The sequence below is a fragment of the Pan troglodytes genome, chromosome 11 (genome assembly GCF_028858775.2).
Source record: "Pan troglodytes isolate AG18354 chromosome 11, NHGRI_mPanTro3-v2.0_pri, whole genome shotgun sequence".
Taxonomy (NCBI): domain Eukaryota; kingdom Metazoa; phylum Chordata; class Mammalia; order Primates; family Hominidae; genus Pan; species Pan troglodytes.
In genome coordinates this window covers 103,089,181-103,115,366 of record NC_072409.2, presented here as the reverse complement: position 1 = coordinate 103,115,366, position 26,186 = coordinate 103,089,181, and the positions used below count along the sequence as shown (strand labels likewise).

Sequence of the window (26,186 nt, the reverse complement as noted above, 5' to 3'; positions counted from 1 at the left end):
AATTCCCATCCTTTCCCAACTCACATCTCACATTGGTAGCTTGATATCAGCCATAATGAGAGTATTTACACCATGAATGTTGCTAAAAGCTACAAATCACTTATTTTTATATTTTCAGAGAGTTGGTTATAAACATAAACCAGCACAGCATTGAAATGCTATAAAGTCCATTCTATAGGCCAAATTGGGATGGCTGTAGAAGAACAGAAAAAAGTTAGCTGGAGAGATCTCTTTTCTTGGCCCTGCATTGTACCTTTCAGCAGGAAGTTAGAGCTCAGGATAGCAAGAAAAAGCAAATAAAGGATGCTATTACAAATAATGAAGGCAGAGAGATTTGACCGGGATTGTGAAGAGGGGATAAGGAAGACTTAGATCCTGGTGACCTACTTTTAGTATTGTCTGCTAAATCCTCAGGGAAGTGTTTAGCTCTGATTATAAATATTAATTAGATTTCAATCAGAGATTATTTAAAGGGTCTGTACACCTTAGAGAGAGACATTTCAGATAGATTGATTGTTAGAAATATATAGAGATATAGTAATATATATAGCATTTTCATGTACAAGTGGTTCAAGTTGGTAATAAGTAGATGATTTCACATAGTAAAACAGACCCAAGCCAGCTACAAAATTATAGGTAAATTAAATGACTCTATAAATAAGCATGATAAAACCTTAGTAACTTTAGCAGATATATAATTCCACTGTATATGGATAGGGTCAACATTCTTTAGCTTTGCTATAACATCTTCCTTGTTATGCATATAAACTGAACAAAAATATTTGTAGAAGCAGCAGCTCTACACATTTAAAAACAAACAATGAAAGAACCTGATACTTATTAAATAGTGACTTCCTAAAATTCTTAGGCATAATTTGAGGCTGTTGGCTGCTTGATATTATTCTGCACTGTGGGGAGTGGAGTCTCAGGTAAGAGACCCTGTCCTAGGCCTTGAGCTCTGTGACAGCAAGAGTTGGGAATGCTGCAAACTTGCAATCAGTGCCAGAAAGAAGGTGGAAGGTGTTTCTTCTTTTAACCACAATGCCAGCAACAGATTAAGGAGTGGTGTTACCCACACTACATGAAGCGTTGTTGAGTCTACTCTTGCTGTGAGTATCGTGTCTCAAATCAGGAAATGTTCTAAGTGTGGAATGGGTGAAGCGTGCATCACATCAGTCTGTTGTGACTGAGGCATTCTTTCAAAACCTGTCATCTGAGTCCAACAACGTTCCTATTTAATTAGCCACTAGTTTTTCTTTCTTTTTAATGATAAATAAGAGGCTCCCTTTCCTTTTCCGTGTACACAACATAACTAGGGAAGAAACTCAGTCTCTTAAAGTCCTGCATAGTTTAACATTCATTCTTAGATTCTTTATGCATTTTGAATAGAAAAAAAAAGGCAAATCCAGCTCATACATATGGTGGTCTTAAAAGGAAGCATATAATGAAGTATAAAAAATTACATCACAAATAAAAACAATACAATAACCATTTTTACAATTTTACTCTGCAATGTATTATTAGACTTGGAGAAACACTGTGAGTTTAGGTGGTTGTTGGCATGGCAAATGCTACTAATGAAAGAAACAGAGGTAGTTGGAGATGGACCAGAAAAGTAGGAGCAGTGAGGGAGTGCTACTAAGAGTGATATGATTCAAGAATTTTTCCCTCTGTCTTTCTTAGTTCTCCCTATGTTCCCTCTCCCAGTTGTTGCTGAATTCACTGCTACCCCCAGCCCCCATCCTGGACTCATTACTGCAAAGTCTTCTCAACTGATTCCCCAACTCAAGATGTAATTAACTTCTCAGGCTAAGAGCAATTGGTAAAACATCTCACACATTTTTGTCCTTGTTGTTTGTGGGCATTTTTGTATGTTTATTGTTTTTATTTTTGTTTTTGTTTTTTGAGGCAGTTTCTCACTCTGTCTCAAAGACTAAAGGGCAGTGGCTTGATAATAGCTTACTGCAACCCCGAACCCCTGGACTCAAGCAATCTTCTGGCCTCACTCCCTCACCCCTAACCCCTTAGCTAAGACTACAAGTGCATGCCACCATGCTTGGCTAATTTTTAAATTTTTTGAAGAGGTGGGGTCTCGCTATATTGCCCAGGCTGACTCAGTTTCTTGAGAATCTTGAAAACAAACAAACAAAAAACATGCTCAAGAACCAAAGTAAAAAAAAAAAAGTTTTCAAATAGTTTGAGTAAGAAATGTCCTCAGATTAAACCACATAAAGCAGTTATGGTAGCATTAACAACAATCTATTATAGATCCATAAACATTCAATGATTTTAATATATTCTGAAAACTAGCTAAAGCATCATTCAAAATGTCTTCATTTTAAACTAAAATGTCAATAGGCATTTAACCGAAAAAAAATTTAAAGCTTCACATACTAAGCTTTCCTTCAAAAGTTTACATTTTTTTATATTTCACTGGAACAAAGTTACTTTGCATATATACATCACACTTTTACTCTCAGAGGAGTTTCTCCTGCAGACTTCTTTAAAAAACTATATACATATATACATACATATACATATATATTAAATTATCCTCAGCCTCAAATACTGATTTTGCAGTCTGTGATTCATAGCAGAAGAGGTGTCCCATTTTTCTATATTGACACACGATAATTTGACATTTGTTTTTTACTGACCAATTTCTAGCTAGATATTTCATCTATAAACTGCACTTAGCCAGCCTTATGCTGAGCTTTGTAAGGGTTTTGTAATAATAAACTGTTCTTGACTGAAACACAAGCCTTTCATAATTACATGCCACAGTGCAATTCTTATGCAACGAGCTTGTGTTTTTCCAAATTTAGGACCAAGCATGTAGTTTTATCAGTTAGCTGGGATTTGGTCTTGTTTTCCCTTGATTCTGTAAGTGGTAGTTCTAACTTTGAAATGGGTCATCTAACTTATAACTATTTTCTTCATTTCTTTTTAAAAGGGAGAAATAGCATGCAAATTTCTGGCATGTTGATAGAAAGTTCAGCATTTTTTCCCTGACATGAAATATTTCATTTAGAATGCGTATATTTCCTCTATGTATAAGGTTTCCTAGAGTCAGATATGATAAAAACAAACTCTGAGATGTATATACCTATGTTCCTACAAGTGTAAAACCTGAATGATGTCTCTGGAAATGGAGCCTCGGAGTGACCAGGAACACAAATACTTATATGTCACAGAAATAGAGGGGCACATACTTTGAAATATTTCAATGGAAATCAAAAATTGTAGTTTACTGGATTGAAATTAGTATCCTCTACTTAAACATTTTTGACACAAACTCAATGCTGATTCAGATCTGTAATCCATGTAGCTCATAATAACTTACTTGGTAGAAGTATTTCAGATTAATGAATTGTACAATTGTACAAATTAATGAATTGTACAACTGTTCAACTATACAATTAATTGTACAATTTGTATAGTTGAAAAAAATCTATAAATTAATTTATAGATAAATTATCAAAGAAGACAACATTTTAAATAGTTATTCCCAATATTTTTTCTTCCGTAATTAAAATAAAAGTAAGTATCTCAGCAATTGCTTGTTCTTAAAATTTCACTGCTATCTCAGCAGTCATGTAAGTTATTCTGGCTATTTAATTTTTCACTTTTGTTTGCATACTGTAACAGTTGGTAGGATAATTAATTTTGATTGTACATTTCCATTGAACTTTTGATGAAATTGTTTCACTCTTTTTATTAGAATAAAATTATTAGGAAAGTCTTCTAAAGAGAGGTTTTCTGTTTGTTTTTCCTTTGAGGAAGGTAGAGAGATGGGAAACGAAGACACGAAATATAAAGTCATTCCTCTATCTCTCATTTTAAAACCTGTTTTAAAGGTTGTAGCTAGTCAGGAAAACTGAAAAATCAACTGGTATTCCTAACTAAAGCAGGGCTTTGAAACTCTGCTACTAGCGACAGGGTTGGGAAAATTCCGGTTGCTCTTCTTGTCTGTGATATACGGTAGAAGGGTTGGTCCTGGTTTGGTCCACCTGCCAGCGGAGTTTAAAGTTTCCGAGGCTCAGAGGAACACAATGACTTGGATCAAACAGCCTAAATGGGAAGAAGGACATTTTTGCTGCATCAAGGAAGCCGTTAAACTCCTGCTAAGCTAACTAGCTCTTTTTTATGGGTCCATGCACACGACCGAACTCCTCTTTCACTGACCAGAGATTATTTCTGACAATCCAGGATATCCCGAAAGCTTGGAGGCATATGGCTGAAAAATGAAACGACCCAGGACATCGTTTCTGGCTGCATCATTATTTTGTGTCGCGTAGTCCCAGATGGGCAGTCAGTGAGCGGCGCAGGGATGTGAACGGACGGTTTTATAATGTGAAAATTTTCCCTTGGTCAAGCTAAAACAGATTTAATTTCCCTCTCCTTTCTTTCACTACTTCCCCCTCTTTATTCCCCCTCTGTCTGCAATATCAGTGAACTCAACTTTGCAGTGAGGTGGCCAAAAAGAGAGAGAATGAGGAGATCTTGATCATCTTAGTGTCGGAGGAGTCGCAGCGGACTGGGAACTGCAGCTGCGACCCCCCGCGTCCTGTGCGGATTTCAGGGCTGATACCGCATAGGCGGTTATGGAAAGGACGGTACACCGGAGCGGCGGAGGATAGAGACCCTGGCCGCCGGAGAGGTCTGCTGATTTCGCAGCAGCCTTCGAAGCCGTGGCTGCCTCTCATCTGCTGCGTTTTATTACTATTATCGCCGTTCCGGAAAAGTCATGGAAGACAGCCCGCTGCCAGACCTCAGAGACATCGAGCTGAAGCTGGGGCGCAAAGTACCCGAGAGTCTAGTGCGCTCTCTCCGTGGGGAGGAGCCGGTTCCCAGGGAAAGGGACAGGGACCCCTGCGGGGGGAGCGGTGGTGGTGGCGGCGGCGGCGGCGGCTGCAGTAGCAGCAGCAGCTACTGCAGCTTCCCTCCCTCCTTGTCGTCCTCCTCTGCGTCCTCCCCAACCTCTGGCTCCCCACGAGGTAGCCACTCTAGCGCCCTGGAGAGGCTAGAAACCAAGCTTCACCTCCTCAGGCAAGAGATGGTGAGTGTGGTGCGCCAGCCGCGGGGGCTGGGACCTGGGCTGGGCCAAAAGATGGGGCGATCTGAGAATGGGGCTGGGAGAGAGGACGGCAGCGGCTGCAGAGCGGAGCGCTGGGCGCGTGGGAAATGCTGGGTGGAGGAATGAGCAGGGGGCGCTCATCCGGAGGCAGCTGCTGCGAGGCTTGTTTACCGCGGACTTTGCTCGGTCACGGTTTGCAAAGACAGCACAGTCGGCTGGCTCCACTCTGTGTACTTTCGGACAACGCCGAGTCACTGCGCCGGGCTCTATTTAGCTGCCAGCCCGTAGCCTCTTAGGCACCAGCCCGTTGAGAGTTTGCAGTTATTGCACCCATCTAAGGCCTGCTGTGCGCTGTTAACACTTCGGGTAGGTTCAAAAGGTGGCTCAGTCCAATGCACTTACTGCAAAAATACTTCCTGTTTTGCCGGGAGGTGGCGTGGCAGGGTCCTTGCAGCCTTTCCTCCTAGCTCACCCTTCCACCAGTACCGCTCCGCCCTCCTGCCCTCCCTTCTTGGTGCAGCAGCCGCAGCTGTTCCAAGGCCACTGTCGAGCAGATTCTCCACAGCTGGTTCTGAAAACAATGGCCCACTCGTCCTTGATGTACTTATGAATAGCTTGTTTCACTATTTTGATCCCAGGGAGCAGGTGATCCCCAGGCCCAGGGATCTGCTAAGGACCATCTCCCACCCTTCTCCCTCAAGTCTCAATCTGCAGTTGTTTTCCCTGCTGTTTGCAAACGTTTGCCTGAGCATGGGACAATGAGATAAGTACAAGGTCTAGGAATACTCATTCTGGATGTATTTAGACTAAGACACTATATACTTGCCATGAGCTCTTGGGCACGTCACTTCACTTCTGTAGACCTCTGTGAATTTGATGAGCTGGTTAGAGAAAATGATCCCTCCCTAAGTCCTTTGAAAAAAACGATCACAAAGCAACAGCATTTTCTACTAGCTTGGAGATAAGGAAAGTTGCAACAGTGGGCCTCAAAAAGAGAAAATAATTTCATTAAATTAACTTCCAAGTTGCTTTTGATTTGCTTCAAAGTAGGCTAGGAGATTTCTATCACTCCGACAGGAATGCTGGAAATCATTTCTATCATTCTATCGTTTAGTTATTATAGAGTTCTATCATTTAGTGATTGTTATTTTTTAGGTTGGACAAAAATTTAAGGACAACCCTTAGGTACATAATGGAGAAGCTGGAAAGTGGAAGTCATCTTGATGAGTTTGCAAAATAGATGAAAAGATAAAATGGAAAAGATGACAAACCAACAGGTCAGGGGATGCCTGATACTGTATCACAAAGATCAGACATACGTGTGGAGACTAACAGGTAAAACTATTTTCCACAAGAAAATTTCTTGTACAAGGAATTAAGAATGTTGCTAACTCTGCAAATTAAGGACTTAATATGAGGGACGAAGACATCAAGGAGATGAGGAAATTTTATTCCTAACCATGTCTTCTGTAATTTTGCCCATGGAATGTTAATATATTCACTTAATCTAATAAATAAATCTTGTTGAAACACATTTTCTTTCTCAGTAGCTCACTGATAGCACATCAAAGATAATACTGTCATTTTGTTGGACACTCAGACACAATTTAGAGTATTTATATATAACTTGAAAACAGTAACATTTCCAAAACCCGATGAACCCCACCCTGTCCCAAGGAATGATTGGTATGTATGTGAAGATCATTTTCTGACAAAAATAATTACGTTCCACTTAGGATGCACAACCATGCTGTCCTGTAGAGAAGTCACAAGTTTTGTGAGAATTTTTAAACTGATGATGTTTATTCCCATGGTAACATGAGTATACATTTTACCTTCTATTGTAGTGATGAATCACAATTAGTCTTTTTTTATAGGTTGGTGGAAAAGTAATTGCTGTTTTGCCATTGCTTTTAATGGCAACCACAACTACTTTTGCACCAACCTAATATTTATTAAGACTTTACTTTTTTGAGACACAATTTCTGAAACTGGGATTCATGTTGAGAGTCTCTAAGGTCCCTGATAATTTGTCGCATTTGTTGTTGTTTTTTGGAGAATATTTCATCACTACTCAAATGATGGTCCTCTGGTCTGGTGGAAGCGTCGTAAGCTTTGAAGCCAGATAAACCAGGGTTTCAGACAAGTCTAGAGCAAGTCAGGATATCAATAAGACCCAATAGGATGTAGGGCTGCCTGTCTAGGGAGACATTTAGCTTATCTTCCCCGGCAAAAATGCTTGTCCCGCTCTCTGTGGCCCTCATTCTAGTCATGGCTTTTTCACTCACTAGTGTGTGGCACTGAACAAGTTATAGAACCACTTTGAGACTCAGCTTTCTTGTTAACATAGGAATAAGAGCATCTCCATTAAGGCATTTTAAGAATTCAGTGAAATAATATAAGAAAAACAACTATTACATAGATATTCAAAAACAGTAAGGATGCTGGCAGTAATGAGCATTACATCAATGACATGGGTTCCGTTGATCTTACAAAAGCAGCCCTACATGGATAATGTGGATTTGGGACTGATGAAGGCCTAGATATCTTCTCCACCAGACTGACTCTATCATGGCGTCTCCCATGTCATCGGATACCCTCTGTAGAGACGATGTTTCCAAACAAACTAACACACAAAATATGTGTAGGTTTCCCTAGCTTCAGTTCAACTGGAAATCTTGATTTTTATTTTAAATTTAACTTTTATTAAACACATGCTATGTGCTAAGCATGCTGCTTATTGAAGTAGCATGTATGAAAGAATTGTAGAGCCTAATGTCAGGTAGTCCAGGAAATCTGAGGAACTTAAACCAATACAGTAGCCCACCTTATCCATGGGAGATATGTTCCAAGACCTCCAATGGATGCTTGAAACTGTGGATAGTACCAAAGCCTATATAGACTGTTTAGTCCTATGCGTACGTACCTATTATAAAGTTTAATTTATAAATCAGTCACAGTAAGAGATTAACAATAATAACTAACAATAAAATAAAACAGTGTATTGCTATGTGAATGTCTCTCTCTTTCTCTCTCATTCTCTCTCTCTCAAAATACTATAATATTTTCAGACTGCAGTTGACTGTAGGTATCTAAAAGCAAAGCCATAGATAAGGGTGTACTACTATATTTGGTTACTTTGGTGAGACTTTACTATGTGTAAGACAGTGTGCTAGTTAAACATTTTATATGTATTATCCCGTTGAAATCTTATAATCTTTTTTTTTTTTTTTTTTTTTTTGAGACGGAGTCTCGCCCTATCGCCCAGGCTGGAGTGCAGTGGAGCGATCTCGGCTCACTGCAAGCTCCGCCTCCCAGGTTCAGGCCATTCTCCTGCCTCAGCCTCCCAAGTAGCTGGGACTACAGGCACCTGCAATCACGCCCGGCTAATTTTTTGTATTTTTAGTAGAGAAGGGGTTTCACCGTGTTAGCCAGGATGGTCTCTATCTCCTGACCTCGTGATCCACCATGGCCTCCCAAAGTGCTGGGATTACAGGCGTGAGCCACCGTGTCCGGCCGAAACTTTATAATCTTTTAACTAAATGTAATTGTCACCATAATCTTATAGACAAAGCATTGAGGTTTATTGAGCTAATGCTGAAGGTAGTAAGTGGAGGAGACAGGATGAGGTCAGAATCTGAGATTTTAACCATGCCTATGCTGTCACTTCTTACACTTTAGAATACCTCCATGCTCATGTGGACACCTAGGAACAAATGAATATTTCTATTCTTCTCCCAGAATTTCAAAACATTAAACATGTTAAACTGTATTTTTGTTTACCATAAGCCTTCCCAGGAGGAACAAGCACTAAACACAGTCTCTGGCTTAGGATTTGGATGAACATATTCAAAAGCCATCTGCTTCCCAGCAATCATAATCATACCCTTTCCTTTTGGCCACCATCACCAAGATCTCCAGTAGTAGTTCCTCTCAGTCCACAAGAATTGCCATGAGCAGTTAAAGGTTCTCCTGACACGACCAGTTCAAGTTTTAGAGCTCAATAATATTCATGATGTAGGAGTATCAAGAGCTTTTCATTGGTAGCATTTTAGTTCCCCAAGAGATTCTGTTCAGGATAAAACTTAGACCTTAGGCAACTCCCTAGAAAGAACTAGAAACTTGGAATCCTGACACCATCTTGTGTTCATTTAAGCAGTACTTTCAAATTGCTGTTCTTCCAACAGGAACTCAGTTATCCTCTTCTTCTCAAATGATATCAGTTGCACAGCACTGTGTGGTGACTTGCCAGGTGTGTGGTTGAAAACACATCCATCTGAATTGTGCTCATGTAAACTGCACTCATAGAATTCACAAGGAAAAAAACGAGGTTATATTTTCAGGTGTACATTTCAAAAGTCTCGATCTTAGACCTCTAAATTAAACCTGAATTATTCATTTTCTTAAAAAGGGGCTAAACACTGTGGTGGATGTTGAGATATAACTAGGACAGTATTATTTCATTTTACAGATAAGGAAACTATGGCTTACAGAGATTAATTAACTATGATTCCCAGCCTGTTATTCAAACAAGAACCACTGTGAGCCTGGCTATCTGCTTGATCCAAAGTAATCCCAAACTATACTATATCGATGCACTACGAAATGTGCCCATTTACAGTGAACGAACATTTTTATAGTAATTTCATCACATATCTACCAATGGATCTTTTGGCATTCCTTTAAAAATATTGTTTCTTTTTTTAAAAAAAATAAATGTTTCTCATTGTAAAACTTCCAATAATACAGTAATAAATTGTATAAATAAGAAGAAAAGTTCACTTAATCTTACTCCTCCCCATTTTACTCTATACTCCAGAGGAAATACTTCTGACATTTTGTTTGTTTGTTTAATCCATGAGCTCAGCCATTTATCATATCTTTGTGTTACAAACATTCCAAATATACTCTTTTAGTTATTATTATTAGTAGTAGTTTTATTATTTGAGATGGAGTTTCACTCTTGTTGCCCAGGCTGGAGTGCAATGGCTCAATCCCAGCTCACCGCAACCTCTGCCTCCTAGGTTCAAGCGATTCTCCTGCCTCAGCCTCCCGAGTAGCTGGGATTACAGGCATGTGCCACTACGCCCGGCTAATTTTGTATTTTTAGTAGAAATGGGGTTTCTCCATGTTGGTCAGGCTGGTCTGGAACTCCTGACCTCAGGTGATCTGCCTGCCTCGGCCTCCTAAAGTGCTGGGATTACAGGTGTGAGCCACTGTGCCCGGCCCCTTTTAGTTATTTTTAAATGTACAATAAATTATTGTTGACTGTAGTCACCCTGTTGTACTATCAAACGTTAGCTCTTATTAATTCTTTCTAACTATATTGATGTATCCATTAACCATTCCACTTCCCCCCAGCTCGCTACCCCTTCACAGCCTCTGGTAACCATCATTCTACTTCCTAGCTCCATGAGTTCAACTGTTTTCATTTTTAGCTCCCACAAATAAGTGAGACCACGCCAAGTTTGTCTTTCTGTGCCTGACTTATTTCACTTGTCACGAAATCCTCCACTTCCATCCATGTTGTTGCAAATGACAGATTCTAATTCTTTTCTTCTGGCTGATTAGTACTCTATTGTGCGTACGTACAACATTTTCTTTATCCGTTTGTCTCTTGATGGACACAGGTTGCTTGTAAATCTTAGCTATTGTGAATAGTGCTGCAATAGACACAGGAGTGAAGATATCTATTTGATATATTGATTTCTTTCTCCTGAGTATATACCTAGTAGTGGGATTGCTGGATTATATATTAGTTCTAATTTTATTTTTTTAAGGAATCTCGAAACTGTTCTCCATAGTGGCTATGCTAATGTACATTCCCACCAACAGTGTACAAGGGTTCCCTTTTGTTCATATCCTCACCGGCATTAAGTAGTGTTTGTTGTTTGGATAAAAGCCATTATAACTGGGGTGAGATAATATTTCATTGTAGTTTTGATTTGCATTTCTCTGGTGATCAATTATGTTGAGCACTTTTGAATATACCTGATTGTCATTTGGATGTCTTTTGAGAAATGTCTATTCAGACCTTTTGTCTATTTTTTAATCAGATTATTAGATATTTTTCCTACTGAGTTGTTTGAGCTACTTATGTATTCTGCCAATTAATTCCTTGTCAGATGGGTAGTTTGCAAATATTTTCTCCCATTTCATGGGTTGTCTCTCCACTTTGTTGGTTGTTTCCTTTGCTGTGCAGAAGTTTTTAACTTGATGTGATCCCATTTTTCCATTTTTGCTTCGGTTGCCTATGCTTATGGGATATTCCTCAAGAAGTCCTTGTCCAGAGCAATGTTATAGAGAGTTTCCCCAATGTCTTCTTTTGGTACTTTTATGTTTTAGATGTAAGTCTTTGATTAGATTTTGTATATGGCAAGAGATAGGGGTCTAGTTTCATTCTTCTGCATATGGATATGTAGTTTTGCCAGTACCATTTATTGAAGAGACTATCTTTTCTCCAGTGTATGTTCTTGGCATCTTTGTGAAAAATGAGTTCACTGTAGGTATGTGAATTTGTTTGTCAGTTCTCCATTTTGTTCCATTGCTCAGTGTGTCTGTTTTTATGCCAGTATCATGCTGTTTTGGTTACTATAACTCTGTAGTATAATTTGAAGTCAGTTTTGTTCTTTTTGCTCTGGATGACTTTGGCTATTCAGGTTCTTTTCTGATCCCATATAAATTTTAGGATTTTTTTTCTATTTCTGTGAGGAATGTTACTGGTATTTTGATAAGGATTACATTGAATCTGTAGATTGCTTTGAGTAGTATGAACATTTAAAAAATGTTGACCTTCCAATCCATGAACATGGAATATCTTTTCATCTTTTTGTGTCTTATTCAATTTCTTGCATCAGTATTTTATAGTATTCATTGTAGAGATCTTTTACTTCTTTAGTTAAATCCTAGGTATTTAATTTTATTTGCAGTTATTTTAAATGGGATTACTTCTTGATTGCTTTTTCAGATTGTTTGCCGTTGGCATATAGAAATGCTACTGATTTTTATGTTAATTTTGTATCCTACAACTTTACTCAACTTATCGGTTCTAATGATTTCTTGGTGGAGTCTTCAGGTTTTTCCATATGTAAGATTATATCATTTGTAAATAAGAATAATTTGACTTTTTTTCTTCCCAATTTGGATGCCCTTTATTTCTTTTTCTTGTCTGATTGCTCTATCTAGGACTTCCAGTACTATGCTGATAAACAGTGATGAAGTGGGCATCCTCATTATTTCCAGACCTTAGAAGAAAGCCTTTCAGTTTTTCCTCTTTCAGTATGATACCAGCTGTAGGTCTGTTTATACGGCTTCTATTGTGCAGTGGTAGATTCTTTCTATACCCAGTTTTTTGAGTTTTTATCATAAAGAGATGCCAAATTTTATCAAATGCTTTTCCAGTATCAACTGAAATTATCATATGGTTTATTCCTTCATTCTATTGATATGATGTATCACATTGGTGGATTTGCATATGTTGAACAGTCCTTGCATCCCTGGGATAAATTCCACTTGGTCATGATGAATGATTATCTTAATGTGTTGTTGAATTAGGTTCACTATTATTTTGTTTTGGATTTTTGCATCAATGTTTATCAGTGATATTGGCCTATACTTTCTCTTTTTTTGATACGTCTTTGTTTCATTTTGATATCAGGGTAATACTGGCCTAATAGAATGAGTTTACAAGTATTCCCTCCTCTGCTTTTTGGAATAGTTTGGGTAGGATTGTTCTTCTTTAAATGTTTGGTAAAATTCAGCAATGAAGCTATGAGGTCCTGGGCTTTTTTTTTTTTTTTTTTAATAATTTTGCATGCTTCATTCTTTTTTATTCTTTTATTTTGTCTCCCTCACTGTATATTTTCAATTAGCATGTCTTCAAGCTCACTAATTCTTTCTTCTCCTTGATCAGTTCTGTTGAGAGACTCGAATGCATTCTTCAGTATGTCAATTCAATTGTTTAGCTCCAGAATTTCAGCTTGATTTTTAAAAATTATTTCAATCTAATTTACATTTCATTTTACATTTTCATTATGGATAGGATTCTGAATTCTTTCTCTCTGTTATCTTGATTTGTTTAGCTTCCCAAACCAGCTATTTTGAGTTATCTGTCTGAAAGGTCACATATCTCTGTCACTCTGGGATTGGTTACTGGTGCCCTTATTTAGTTCATTTGGTGAGGTCATGTTTTCCTAAATGATCTTGATGCTTCTGAGTGTTCATCAATGTCTGGGTGTTGACAAGTGAGGTATTTATTGTAGTCTTCATAGTCTGGGCTTGCTTGTACCTGCCCTTCTTGGGAAGGCTTTAAAGAAGTATTTAAAGAAAATTGAGTGTTCAGGTCTAAGTATTTGCCTATTGCAGCCATATCTGCCCAAGCCCAATAATAGTATGACTCTTGCAGACTAACAGAGGTAGCACTTTGGTGGTGTGGGGTACTATATGACAGAATTCCCTGGATTACCAAATAGAGACTCTTGTTCTCTTACTTTACCCCAAACAAACAAGTTTCTCTCTGTGCTGAGCTTCCTAGAATTGGAGGAGGGGTGACACGAGCACCTCTATGGCCACCACTACTGCAACTGTGCTGAGTCAGACCTAAAGCCAACACAGTACTTGATGTCACCCAAGGCCTGTGGCAACTATTGCCTGGTCACCACTGATGTTTATTTAAGGCCCAAGGGCTCTTTAGTCGGCAGGTGGTGAATCATTCTAAACTTGTATTTTTCCCTTCAAGGTGGTGAGTTCCCTTCTGGCCCAGGGTGGGTGTAGAAATGCTGTCTGGGAGGGAGGGTCTGGAGTCAGGAACTTTAGGAATCTAGAATCTATTTGGTGCTTTATTTTACTGTAGCTGAGCTGATACCCAAATTCTGAGTCAAAGTCTTTTTTACTCTCCTCTCTTATTTCCTCAAGCAGAAGGAGTTTCTCCTCATGGCCACCACTGCCCTAGGCCCATGGCAAGTACTGCCTGGCTACCACTGATGTTTACTCAAGGCCCAAAGGCTCTTTTTCACCTTATGGTGAATCTTGCCAGGCCTGGTTATCTCCCTTCAGGGCAGCGGGTTCCCTTCTGGCCCAGGGTGTGTCTAGAAACGTCTGTTGTCCGGGAGCTAGGGCCTGGCATGGGGGCTTCAGGACTCTGCTTGGTGTTTTATTTTACTATGGTTGAGCTAGTATTTAAGTTACAAGGCAAAGTCCTCTTTACTCTCCCCTCTTTTCAAACAGAAGGTGTCTCTGCCAAAACTGCTAGCTGCACTGTCTGGGGCTGGGGGAGGGGGTGACACAAGCACTCCCTCGGCTGGCCCAGCTGATGTCTCACTAGGTCCTGTACACCCTAAGTCTACTGGCTCTGAGCCCAGCACAGTACCAGAACTTGCCTGGGAACTTTCCTCCTTGAAAGGCCTAGGCTACCTTTCAAGTTTATTTATGACCCCAGAGCACTTTAGCCTGCAGTGTTGATGCTAGTCAGAACTCAAATGCTGACTTCTGGCGTAGAAAATTCCCCTCTAGCTAGGTCCAATCTGAATGCTTCCAGTGTGGGAGCTAGCTGAATTCTGCCCTGTATTGCTTTGCACTGTGACAGTTAGCACTGAGTTCCAATGCAAAGTCCCATAATCACTGTATTCTCCCTCCCTCAAGCACACAGATATTCTCTCTCTGCAGTGCTGCACTGCTAGGAGATGGAGGAGGGGCTGTGTAAGCAATACAAGAGTCTTTTCTGCCCTCTTCAGTGCCTTCTTCCTTGATATGATGTTAAAACCGGGTACTATGATTGTTCACCTGATACTTGGTTCTTATGAAGGTACTTTCTTGTTTAGATAGTTGTTCAACTTGATGTTTCTGTGGGGGTGACAATTGCTGGAGGGTTCTATTCAGCCGTCTTGCTCCACTTCTCTCAGATCTTTTTTCATGTCTTTGCCTGCATATATTTGCATTTTATATACAGACATAATGTTGATATGTTTGGATATCATTTTTCTTATTTTACATAATATTTTTATATTACCTGGCATTTATTAGATGATTACAATATGACACACAGTATTTCAAACACTTTTCAAGTATTATGTCATTTCATTCTCATGCCTCACCCACTTATGAGGTAGACACTATGGAGTGTTAGATAATATAAGCAAATTACTGACAGAGCTTAAGAAATTCTTATCTAGTCAAATTTTATCTTATTCTGTCACTTCTCCTATACAAACCCCAACTAGTTGCTAATTATATAGAAAAGGTAATTACTTCATTTTTTATAAGTGATTATTCAAACACTTAATAGTTCTTTTCTAAAGCAGATTCTGTTTACAGAGATCTGACTTAATCAGAACATTGCATTCTTCAATATAAAAAAATTAAAAGCCTTCAAACTGGACTGAACTTCAATTACACATCATTTTTAATGTAATTCAGTGATTGTTTTTCTGAGAATAATATTAATGAACCCTCTAAAATTAGATTAAATGGCTAACATGTATATATATGACATATATATATATATGACATACATATATATATATATATATAAACCCTTGTGCCTTAAGTCTGTATAGCTCAAAATCATCTTAGATTTACTTATGATAAAAATCTTCTTAGATTTGCTCATCTGGGATGCTCATGATAACAAAACAGATTCTGTTCTTAGAGATCAGACATCACCAGAATATTTGATTCCTCAACTGAAGACATAACATCTCTCAAATAGGCTCTTATGAAAGAGTGATGTGTAAAACTAGAACTATAATATATAACTAATGTGACCTCTCTTTGCTGGCCCACAACATGGAAAGTTAAATGATTGGGAAAGCATAGAATCAGGGCAAGAGTGAGATAAGAATTTACTTGTCTCCTGATACAATTGGACCCATCATTTCATTTGGCAGTTTCAGATTTTTCTCTATTTTTGGTGAGCAGAATAAAGTTGTTATGTTTATACCCACCTTAGTAAATTCACAAAAAGATTTTGACACAAGCATCTGTAACAGTGAACTGTTACATCTCATTATTAAAATGATACATATTATTACTAAAACATGCAAAGAGTACAAAAGTATTTAAAGTAGAGGATAAAAGTTCTTCACATTCCTCTTTCCAATTCCTATTCCCTAGAGATGATTCTATGATGTCTTGTGTACCTTCCTGGAAATGTTCTAAATGCATACAACCATACCTAGTTTTATCTATACCTTAGCTGTAATGATAGACATATAATTGTGTAGGTTTAAATTTTAAAATTGAAATTCTGAGAAGTTCATGACACAGCCATTTGTATAGGTATATACGTATATGTATATATATGCACTTGGCTTCAAAGCACAACTTAAAATGCTGTGACTTTGAATAGATTGTTGGCAAAGGACACCATTCAGAGAGAGTTAGTCTATTAGTATAAAAAAATTGCAGCTGATGAGGCAAAAAGACAGAGTCAGTAATCTCCAGAAACAGGCAAGAGCATCATAGGACCATAGCATAGAAAGAAACTTGAGAGGTTATCCAGACAAATTCTCTACTCTCATCCTAGCCAGTTGATCATCAACCTTTGGTTGAACTTCTTCATCAATGAGCACTTCTCTGGCTCCCAAGGCACACCATTTCATTTTCAGATACATCTATTCAGTATATTTGTTAATTGGCATTCCAGTTGTTCCTCAAAAGACAATTCCATAATCATTCACCATGGGACAAAAAATACTTCACTGTGTGTGCCTGAAAGTCATACGTTCATAATTTATGATGGAAGCTTTGTCGAGTATTAAAAACATAGAAAGCTCAGCCAGACGCAGTGGTTCACGCCTGTAATCCCAGCACTTTGGGGGTTGAGGCAGGTAGATTCACTAGAAGTCAGGAATTCAAGACCAACCTGGCCAACATGGTGAAACCCCGTCTCTGCTAAAAATACAAAAATTAGCCGGGTGTGGTGGTAGGTGCCTGTAATCTCAGCTACTCAGGAGGCTGAAGCAGGAGAATTGCATGAACCCAGGAGGCAGAGGTTGCAATGAACCAACGTGGCACCAGTGCTTTCCAGCCTTGGTGACAGAGCGAAACAAAAAAGAAAGAAAGAAGGAAGGAAGGAAAGAAAGAAAAAGAAGAAGAAAGAAAGAAAGAAAGAAAAGAAAAGAAAAGAAAAGAAAAGAAAAGAAAAGCTCAATGTGTTTCTCATAGGTTTGTATGTATATGACTAAAATAAAAGACTTTCAAGTGTTTGTTGCAAAATGAAAAAAGAATGATGATGCCTTGCCTTGGCAAGGATGGAGATAAATGGGCACTCTTCTGCACTACTGCTAGAAGTATACATTCAAAAACACCTTTAAAGTTAAACTGACACTATATTTTTAAAAAAAGAAAAATAAAAAATATACTCCTTAATTTGGCAATTCTGGTGCCAGTAACAATGTAGAAATTTATCCTATAGAAATAATAATAAATCGGTACAAAAATGTAGTTAGTGTATACATTCGGTATAATGTATAATTAAGAAAACTGCAATGACCTAAATGGCCAATAATGGCAAATATGTTGTTTATGTGAATATGATAGAAATTTATGTAGCTATTAAAATTATGTTGTAAATTTATTTATGGAACAGAGAGAATGGTTATTATGGATGTATAAAGCATAGAACAAAAAGCTCGAATGAAATACCCTATAATGTTAACAGTGATATCATTGAATGATAAGGTTAGGGTTATAGGTTACTTTCTTTTTCTTAAGCTCCTTTATTTTGTCCAGTTTCTCTATACTAATTACATATTACAGTTTGGTAAGAAAAACTATTTTGAGGTCAGGAGTTCAAGACCAGCCTGGGCAACAAAGCGAGACCCTATATCTATCTATCTATCTATATATTTTTTAATAAGCTGAGTGCAGTGGCATTTGCCTTAGTCCCAGCTTCTCAGGAGGCAGGGTCAGGAGGATCTCTGGAGCCCAGTAGTCCAAGATGACAGTGAGCCATGATCGCACCACTGCATTCCAGGTTAGATGCCGACAGAGTGAGAGTGAGATCCTGCCTCCCCCAGCAACCCCCCCCAAAAAAAGAAAAGAAAAGAAAAAATATTGATAGATAAATAGATACAATAAAAATTAAAATGTTGGGCTTTGGAATAAGGTAGAGTATAATTCAAGGAACCACAACTCTGTGTTTTTCTCGAGATGTGCTTTTAAGCACTTAATTTAAATAATGAGATGATATGCGTAAAGTAGCTGAGATTCTGTCTGCTAAATAGTAACTTATTAAGCATTAGTGTTTTTGCTCTTCACGTTTGATTAGTGGTTTATCTCTTTGGCTCAGGAAAAGATGAGACCAGAATTTTTTCTACCTTTTCTCTTTCTTCCTTTTATCCTATTTCATAGAAGGGTGAATGACAATATACAAATAACTTGTTTTCCTGAACATGCTACGTCGGAGTCCCTAAATTTGGTATTGAGCGCCCCTGCACAGATGCAGCACCTGGAGTGATTAGTGCCCAAGTAAGATTTAGCCATTTAAGGTTCAGAATGTCCTCTCTTTATAGAATCAGGTGAATTAATAACCAATTGACTCTATGATTTTAGTCATATTGGCTAATGCTATATGGACAGGTCTATCATAGGAAGGCAAGGGAGTTGACAACTACTTTAAGAAATATTTACAAACCATTCTACAGTTTCTTCATAGGGCATATGGGAGCCTGATGCTTCTTACCAGAAATAGGTGAATAAAATAGGACTCAGATAGATGTTCATATAGGTTTTTAGAAAAGAAATAGTCTTTGCCCAGAGAGCAGAAAAGATTACAAATCAATTAAGACTACAGATAAAGCCGTTTTTAGGATTATGCAGGAACCACGGACAAGAATCTGAGACCATACTTTAGTCTTATACAATTTGTTAATGTGACGCAAAATTGTATTGCAAATAAATAATAATACACAACACAGACCTGAGAAAAACAAGCAATGGGGAAAGGATTCCCTATTTAATAAATGGTGCTGGGAAAACTGGCTAGCCATATGTAGAAAGCTGAAACTGGATCCCTTCCTTACCCCTTATACAAAAATCAATTCAAGATGGATTAAAGATTTAAAAGTTAGACCTAAAACCATAAAAACCCTAGAAGAAAACCTAGGCATTACCATTCAGGACATAGGCATGGGCAAGGACTTCATGTCCAAAACACCAAAAGCAATGGCACCAAAAGACAAAATTGACAAATGGGATCTAATTAAACTAAAGAGCTTCTGCACAGCAAAAGAAACTACCATCAGAGTGAACAGGCAACCTACAAAATGGGAGAAAATTTTCACAACCTACTCATCTGACAAAGGGCTAATATCCAGAATCTACAATGAACTCCAACAAATTTACAAGAAAAAAACAAACAACCCCATCAAAAAGTGGGCGAAGGACATGAACAGACACTTCTCAAAAGAAGACATTTATGCAGCCAAAAAACACATGAAAAAATGCTCATCATCACTGGCCATCAGAGAAATGCAAATCAAAACCACAATGAGATACCATCTCACACCAGTCAGAATGGCAATCATTAAAAAGTCAGGAAACAACAGGTGCTGGAGAGGATGTGGAGAAATAGGAACACTTTTACACTGTTGGTGGGACTGTAAACTAGTTCAACCATTGTGGAAGTCAGTGTGGCGATTCCTCAGGGATCTAGAACTAGAAATACCATTTGACCCAGCCATCCCATTACTGGGTATATACCCAAATGACTATAAATCATGCTGCTATAAAGACACATGCACACGTATGTTTATTGCGGCATTATTCACAATAGCAAAGACTTGGAACCAACCCAAATGTCCAACAATGATAGTCTGGATTAAGAAAATGTGGCACATATACACCATGGAATACTATGCAGCCATAAAAAATGATGAGTTCGTGTCCTTTGTAGGGACATGGATGAAATTGGAAATCATCATTCTCAGTAAACTATCGCAAGAACAAAAAACCAAACACTGCATATTCTCACTCATAGGTGGGAATTGAACAATGAGATCACATGGACACAGGAAGGGGAATATCACACTCTGGGGACTGTGGTGGGGTGGGGGGAGGGGGGAGGGATAGCACTGGGAGATATACCTAATGCTAGATGACGAGTTAGTGGGTGCAGCGCACCAGCATGGCACATGTATACATATGTAACTAACCTGCACAATGTGCACATGTACCCTAAAACTTAAAGTATAAAAAAAAAAAAAAGAAATATAGCTAGAATCAAAAGAAAAAAAAATACACAAGAAGCCACCAAGTATAACTTAATTTTATCACTTAGATTGGTGATTTTAGTCACACTGTAAAACTTAATGACTTATGGTAAAGTAAATTTTATGCATTGACAAAAATCTTTCTGCAGTTAAGTCATGTTATTTTAAAAAAATATTTTTAAGTCTCTGGGGCTAAAGATTTCCAAAGAGTGAAAGTCTGTGGACAAAATTCTCTATACATGACTTCATCTGTCACTTTCGTATTGTGCCAAATTTTAGGCTCCCTCTCTTATCTTGGTTAATAATATTGCTCACTATCTTTTTCTCCTGCACCATAATCACCTTAGGACAGAGCTGTGACTAATCAATGCTTATATGTCCTTAATGCCTGGCCAATTATTGAGGGACTAAGCATTTATTTAATTACTGAATTAAAGTATTCCTTAATCCTGCTTCTATTTTTTTGTGTTTGGACTACACTAGCAACATTTGCTTTTTTGTAGTGGATCATACAAACCCAATGCCTCCTCTGCATCTCACCAGCCAAACTCAGTCATCTGGAACTTAGGTTCCTGGTTAAAGAAAGACTAAAATATATTTCCCCTGTCTATTACTGTAGCGATTCACTAAAAAGAAAAAAATAAAGAAAATAAAAGAAAAGGAGATTTACTACCTGCTTTGAAATGCTGCAGGAGAATTTCTCGTTGGTTGCAGGACCTGCTCTTTCCTCAGATATTGTCACTCTCAGGAACCATTGTTCTCGGCGTTGTCGGAAGAGTAGAGAAATGAAAGGCAGTAGTTTTTTTTTTTTTTTTTTCATCCCTAAGTGCACAAAGAATATGTACATGTTAGTTTTTGGCATCTTCTTTTACTATTCTAAATGAGGTTTTGAAGTTTTAGGATTAGAAGAAAGAACTTACAAGAAAAAAAAACATTATTTGTAGCATTGTATATTACACATATTGACAAATGGTAAAGTCTGTGTGGTTTTAACTGAAAATAAATAGACATTTAATTTGGTAGCCTAATTTATTACCTAAGTAGCATTAATCACTAGGGCATTAATTCCCTGACTATCCTTGGTACAGCCCTCAGTATAGACTTGGCAACTTCTGATTGAAATGTGACTTGGGCACATTGTACCTGAGGTGTCTGAAGCAGTTGTTAGCAAGCTTATAGTGAACATCATATCAGCAGTGTTCACATAAGTAAGATGGATGAATGGAATGAGGAAGAGTAGGTTTCTTGAGTGTTCATTATAGGATTCCAGAATTATAATGAATTCTAAGGAATCGACCTGTTTTTCTCTTTGTGATTTGAAAACAGATCCAAAATATGAAAAATGGCTACCACATATTCTAGTTTTGCAACAGAACCAGCAGCTGTGTGGGTTTCCCCCTAAAATTTTTTGTCTCTACGTGAACCTTTTAAATACCCATTTTCCCAAAGGCATCCATTTTACCACCTTGCAAGAAGCTACAGTACATACAATATTGTTGGTTTAATCTCAGTATTTTTTATTTATATCATCCAGAGGAGGATTTCCTACTAAGTGGCAGGCATTTTAAAATTTTTGTTTTGAAATAATTCCAGACTTTACGTAAAAATTGCAAAAGAGTACCAAAAGTCGCTATATATCCCTTATCCAGATTCCCCCAAATGTAAACATTTTATATTGACCTTTCTCATTCTCCCCCTCCCTCCTTTCTCTCTCCTTCTCTCTCCCTCCTGCCCTCCTCCCTTCTTTTTACACACACACACACACACACACACACTTTTTCTTAAACATTTTTCAACTTTCTTAAGAAATTTGCACATGGTATCGCTGTTCCTCAAAATAATTCAGTGGTCATTCCCCTCCTCCAAAAGAACAGTTGTGGGGCATAAATGTCCTTCGTCCATCGTGTGTACACTGTTGTCACACAATTAATGCCACAATTAATGACTTATGTCACTTTATTTCTGCTGACTTCAGACCTGTCCTAGGAATATTTTTCAACAGAGCTCTGCAAGTGGTCACCTCCCTTAAATCAGAAACATACCTGAGGCCAGTATTCAGGTAGATAATACAAGTGGGTCTGCCTAAAGCATAGGAGGGTTGATTAGAAGAACGTGCCTTTAATTTCTCACCTTTCTATTGGATTAATGCCAGAAATTCAGTTCTCACAAATCATCTTTTCAGCCAGAGCTTCTGACCCATATGAAAATATAAAATAGTAGCTGGGAGGTTTGGGACTATACATGGTATTTAGTAAATATATTTTGAATGTTAGATGAAGTAACAAAACAATTGCCTTGCAATAGCTGTATGGAAGCAAGAATTCTGAGAACCAGTTTTATTAGAAGAGGAAAGTGAGAATGAAAGACACAGGAAAAATAAATAATTTCTTAGCACTTTTGTCTAAAAAAAAAGATTTCTCCTGTGAGACATTATTTTGCATCGTACATATTTTGCATAGTGTACAAAGCACTTTGATGTGTGCCACATCTTCTCTCCTCAGTCCTGAAGTTATGAGGGTACAATGATTAAATAATGAATGTAACATTTGCAGCATACATTTAAATACAATATTTGCAGCATATATTTGCTAGGATAGAGTATTTGTCCAATAAATGTGTCTATTAATAATGGCCTTCTCCCTGATGTTATAGTTGCTTTGTCAAGGAAGTGAAGAATCAAACTATGCTATCACTATTACCATAAACGACATTAGATTTACTTTTTAAAAATTCATACAAACTCTTTTTGGGGATTATATTTAGTAGTGAAATCCACATATTAAATTGACTCTTGAAAAATATCCACTTGTTTTTTCTTGAATCTGGCTATGATTCGTGTTTTTCAGGAATCCTGACCCTGACAACCCTGAGAAGTGAAACAGAATTTTACTATTTATATTTGTGCTTCTTTTTAAATTTGATTTTGTGTTTGCTTTGTAATGTAGTACTAGTTCCAATTATTCCTTATTTGGAAGTTACTAAAAATTAGTTTGAAGATGCCGGAATAATTATGTGAGAAGAAACTTAGAATAACTAAGAGATTTATGGTCTCTATATATGTGTTTTTGTCAGTCTGGAAAAACAAACTAGAACATAAGAAGGACGATTTTGGTAGTCACTGGGCCCATGCTGATTAACCCAGATTGCATGTCACCTTAGTAGGGGTCAAACTTATAATGATTTAGAAGTAGATCTTGAAATTTCCCCTACTCTGTCTCATCCCCTTCCCTCCAATTATCATCCTTCAGTAGCCTGAGAAATTATAAAATAAAGTTACCACCCCGTCTACCAATGTGCATTCTGCTTCAGGGCAACCTTATACCACAGAGAAATGAAATCTAGATTTTCTATACCAATATGTTTAATATAAAACAACCATTTTTCTTAGATGTCTGTTTTGATATGATTTAGGTTATCACTTAATGAAGGTGATACTTATCAGTGTACTTATATTTGTTGTCCATGACTTAACCTTATAGAATTAGACCGATGCATGTCCTGTCTTTCCTGCTAGGCATTTTTTGGACTTGTTTGGTTACTCAACAGCCATGTTTCTTTTATTGCCCTCCTTTCCAACAATGTTACAATTTACATATACAAGTGGGATTATAAGAGACTAATTTTGTAAAAGGTGGAACACATATTCAGTGAAGCAATTGACTATTTCCACTCGAAGTTGAAATCTTATGGGGATTCATACATGATATGATCAAAAGTTTTGAGAAGATCTTAATGACCATTGTGCATTATGATAAAGACAGTGAAAAGCTGCTTCAAATGGTATCCCATCTAGTCATAGTACAAAGAAATCTCTTTATTGAACGGTAGCTTTACTTAGTACCAAAGACGGAAAACCACCATGCTTTGAAGAGTGGTGCCTGCACAAAATGGAACTGCTCAAACATTTTGATTTAATTAATAAATAAAATGAGCTCAAAATATGGTCATTAGTAGTCAATAAATAAATAACAAGGCTTAATTCAAAAAATGGATGCCGCTTTCTGTGTTAGAGGCTTTTAAATAATTATAGCACAAACTTGTTATTGGCATTAATAAACAAGCCTGTTGAAATGATTATTGTTAGAGTCAAAACCATTAACCATTAATTAAGCCTCCTAGGAGTAATATCAGATGTCCACATTGTTGAGTTTAAAACGGAGATACAGAGACTGAGTGATTCACAGTGGACAAAAACAAAGCCAGCTTTCCCCCTTCCTAAACTGGTTGTTCCGAGTGCCATGCAGCAGCCAATATAAACAGAGAAAATGTATTTCCATGTATACTTTAATTCCAAAAGTCCAAACATCATTACTGAGAATGCTCAGTAATTTCATAACATTAAATATTGGGTCATTTTTGTTTGCTTTCTGTCTTAAGACAAATGGATTCTATTTGGATTGCACCCAATTCTGTTACTTTTTTAAATATCATTAAGTTGATTTTGTGTCAACAAGATCAAATAACTTGAAAAACTTACCCTCTACATGAAAAATCCCCAATGTCCTTTTGTAAACAAAACTTGGAGTTACTCAAGTGCATTAACTCTTCTGAGAACAAATAAAATGAGTTAAGTATATGCTGTGAATGTCAGATTGGTTCATACACTTGGAAATGAATTTAACAAGAATCATTTGCCATCTCTATGACCATACGCATGAAATTAATTTTGCCTCAGCCAAAAATCTTGTTTGCTACAATTAAACACTGATGATGCAAATCTATAGTAAACATACATATTTCCAAATCCTCACTCTTTGTTGAGCAACTGAGACAGATGGAAACTCTCAGCTGCACACCATTAAACAACATAAGTGTCCACACTTTGGACATTACTCCCCATCTCTGCTTGTAGAAGTGTTTGTGTGAGAGGCATCAAGTGACTAAAGATATATTTTTAGGCATCAACTATATTCAATTCTTGTGATAAGCCCCCGAAGTAATACAGATGATGTGGAAGATATGTATTTCATGTTACTTACTAATCATCAGGTAAATAAAGTATGAGGTTGCTACTAAAAGAATTTAACCTCCATGGTATAGAAAACTCTTGTTTAATCTCAGAGTTCCCATGGTCTGTAATAAAATATAATTTTGATATGAAAGAAATTATATCATAGTCATTTAATGCTATGCTGGGGAAGCTGGTCAATTGCTTATCAATTTACAACCCAAGCCCCATCTCAGTTTCTCAGACTTGCCCTGTGCATTCTTGCCCCTTAACATTTGTAGATGATGTTGCTTTTGCCTGGATCTTTCTTCCTGTCCCACCCCTATTTCCTACACTTTTTGTAGTTAACTCTAACTTGTTATCCTTCAGGTCACACCACTGATTATTGTATATATCTTAGTAGACTATCAGTTCTTTCGTGGCTAGAACCAGGTCCAGTTCATTCCATCTTTAATGTTTAGCCGAGTTAAGAGGTCAGTATTGGAGGAATAAATTAATAATGTATTAATAATAAATTATCTAGAAATTTCATTCTTCAAGAAATTCCTTCTAGAAAAATCTTCCTTCGAGAAAGTGATTAGAGAAATAGGATAGCTGTAGGTAGTGGTAATAAGGTAGTGATAAGCATGGATTGCCTAGGAAACCACAGTGAGATTGATTGAGACACTTGTGATGGTTATGTTGGAGTTCATGAAAACAAGACTGAAAAGGTAAAATCAGCCTAATTAATAAAGAATACTGAATGCCAAGCTAAGAAGTTTGAACATGGTTTGAAAGGCAACATGACCACTTGTAGTTGTTATGTTAGGGAAGTGATACAATGAAAGTTGTCTTGTATTTCGGCACACTTACTCTATTTTTTTCTTACAATTGTCTTCTTGAGTACCAAACGGTCTCCATGTGTTTTTTATATTATGGGATCATTAAGGGATGTTGTACTTTTGGAATAGTC

The 26,186-nt window shown here is 37.5% G+C and overlaps 1 protein-coding gene and 1 long non-coding RNA gene across 4 annotated transcripts in view; one reads left to right on the top strand and one right to left on the bottom strand.

The window, feature by feature from the left end:
- Positions 1-26,186, bottom strand: part of LOC134807687 (uncharacterized) — a 179,477-nt gene that overhangs the window by 134,538 nt on the left and 18,753 nt on the right. For 2 of the 3 annotated variants that reach the window (XR_010148769.1, XR_010148767.1), the window contains exon 2: positions 20,960-21,108. This is a non-coding gene — a long non-coding RNA (uncharacterized LOC134807687). Of the gene's footprint in view, positions 1-4,954; positions 9,374-20,959; positions 21,109-26,186 lie in introns of those variants that run through there. The other variant, XR_010148768.1, reaches the window with a different exon arrangement.
- Positions 3,993-26,186, top strand: part of LURAP1L (leucine rich adaptor protein 1 like) — a 48,477-nt gene continuing 26,283 nt past the window's right edge. Inside the window, exon 1 of the mRNA XM_001145863.5 lies at positions 3,993-5,059. Within this exon, the coding sequence (XP_001145863.1) occupies positions 4,748-5,059 (312 nt within the window). The 5' untranslated portion in view covers positions 3,993-4,747. The remainder of the gene's footprint in view (positions 5,060-26,186) is intronic.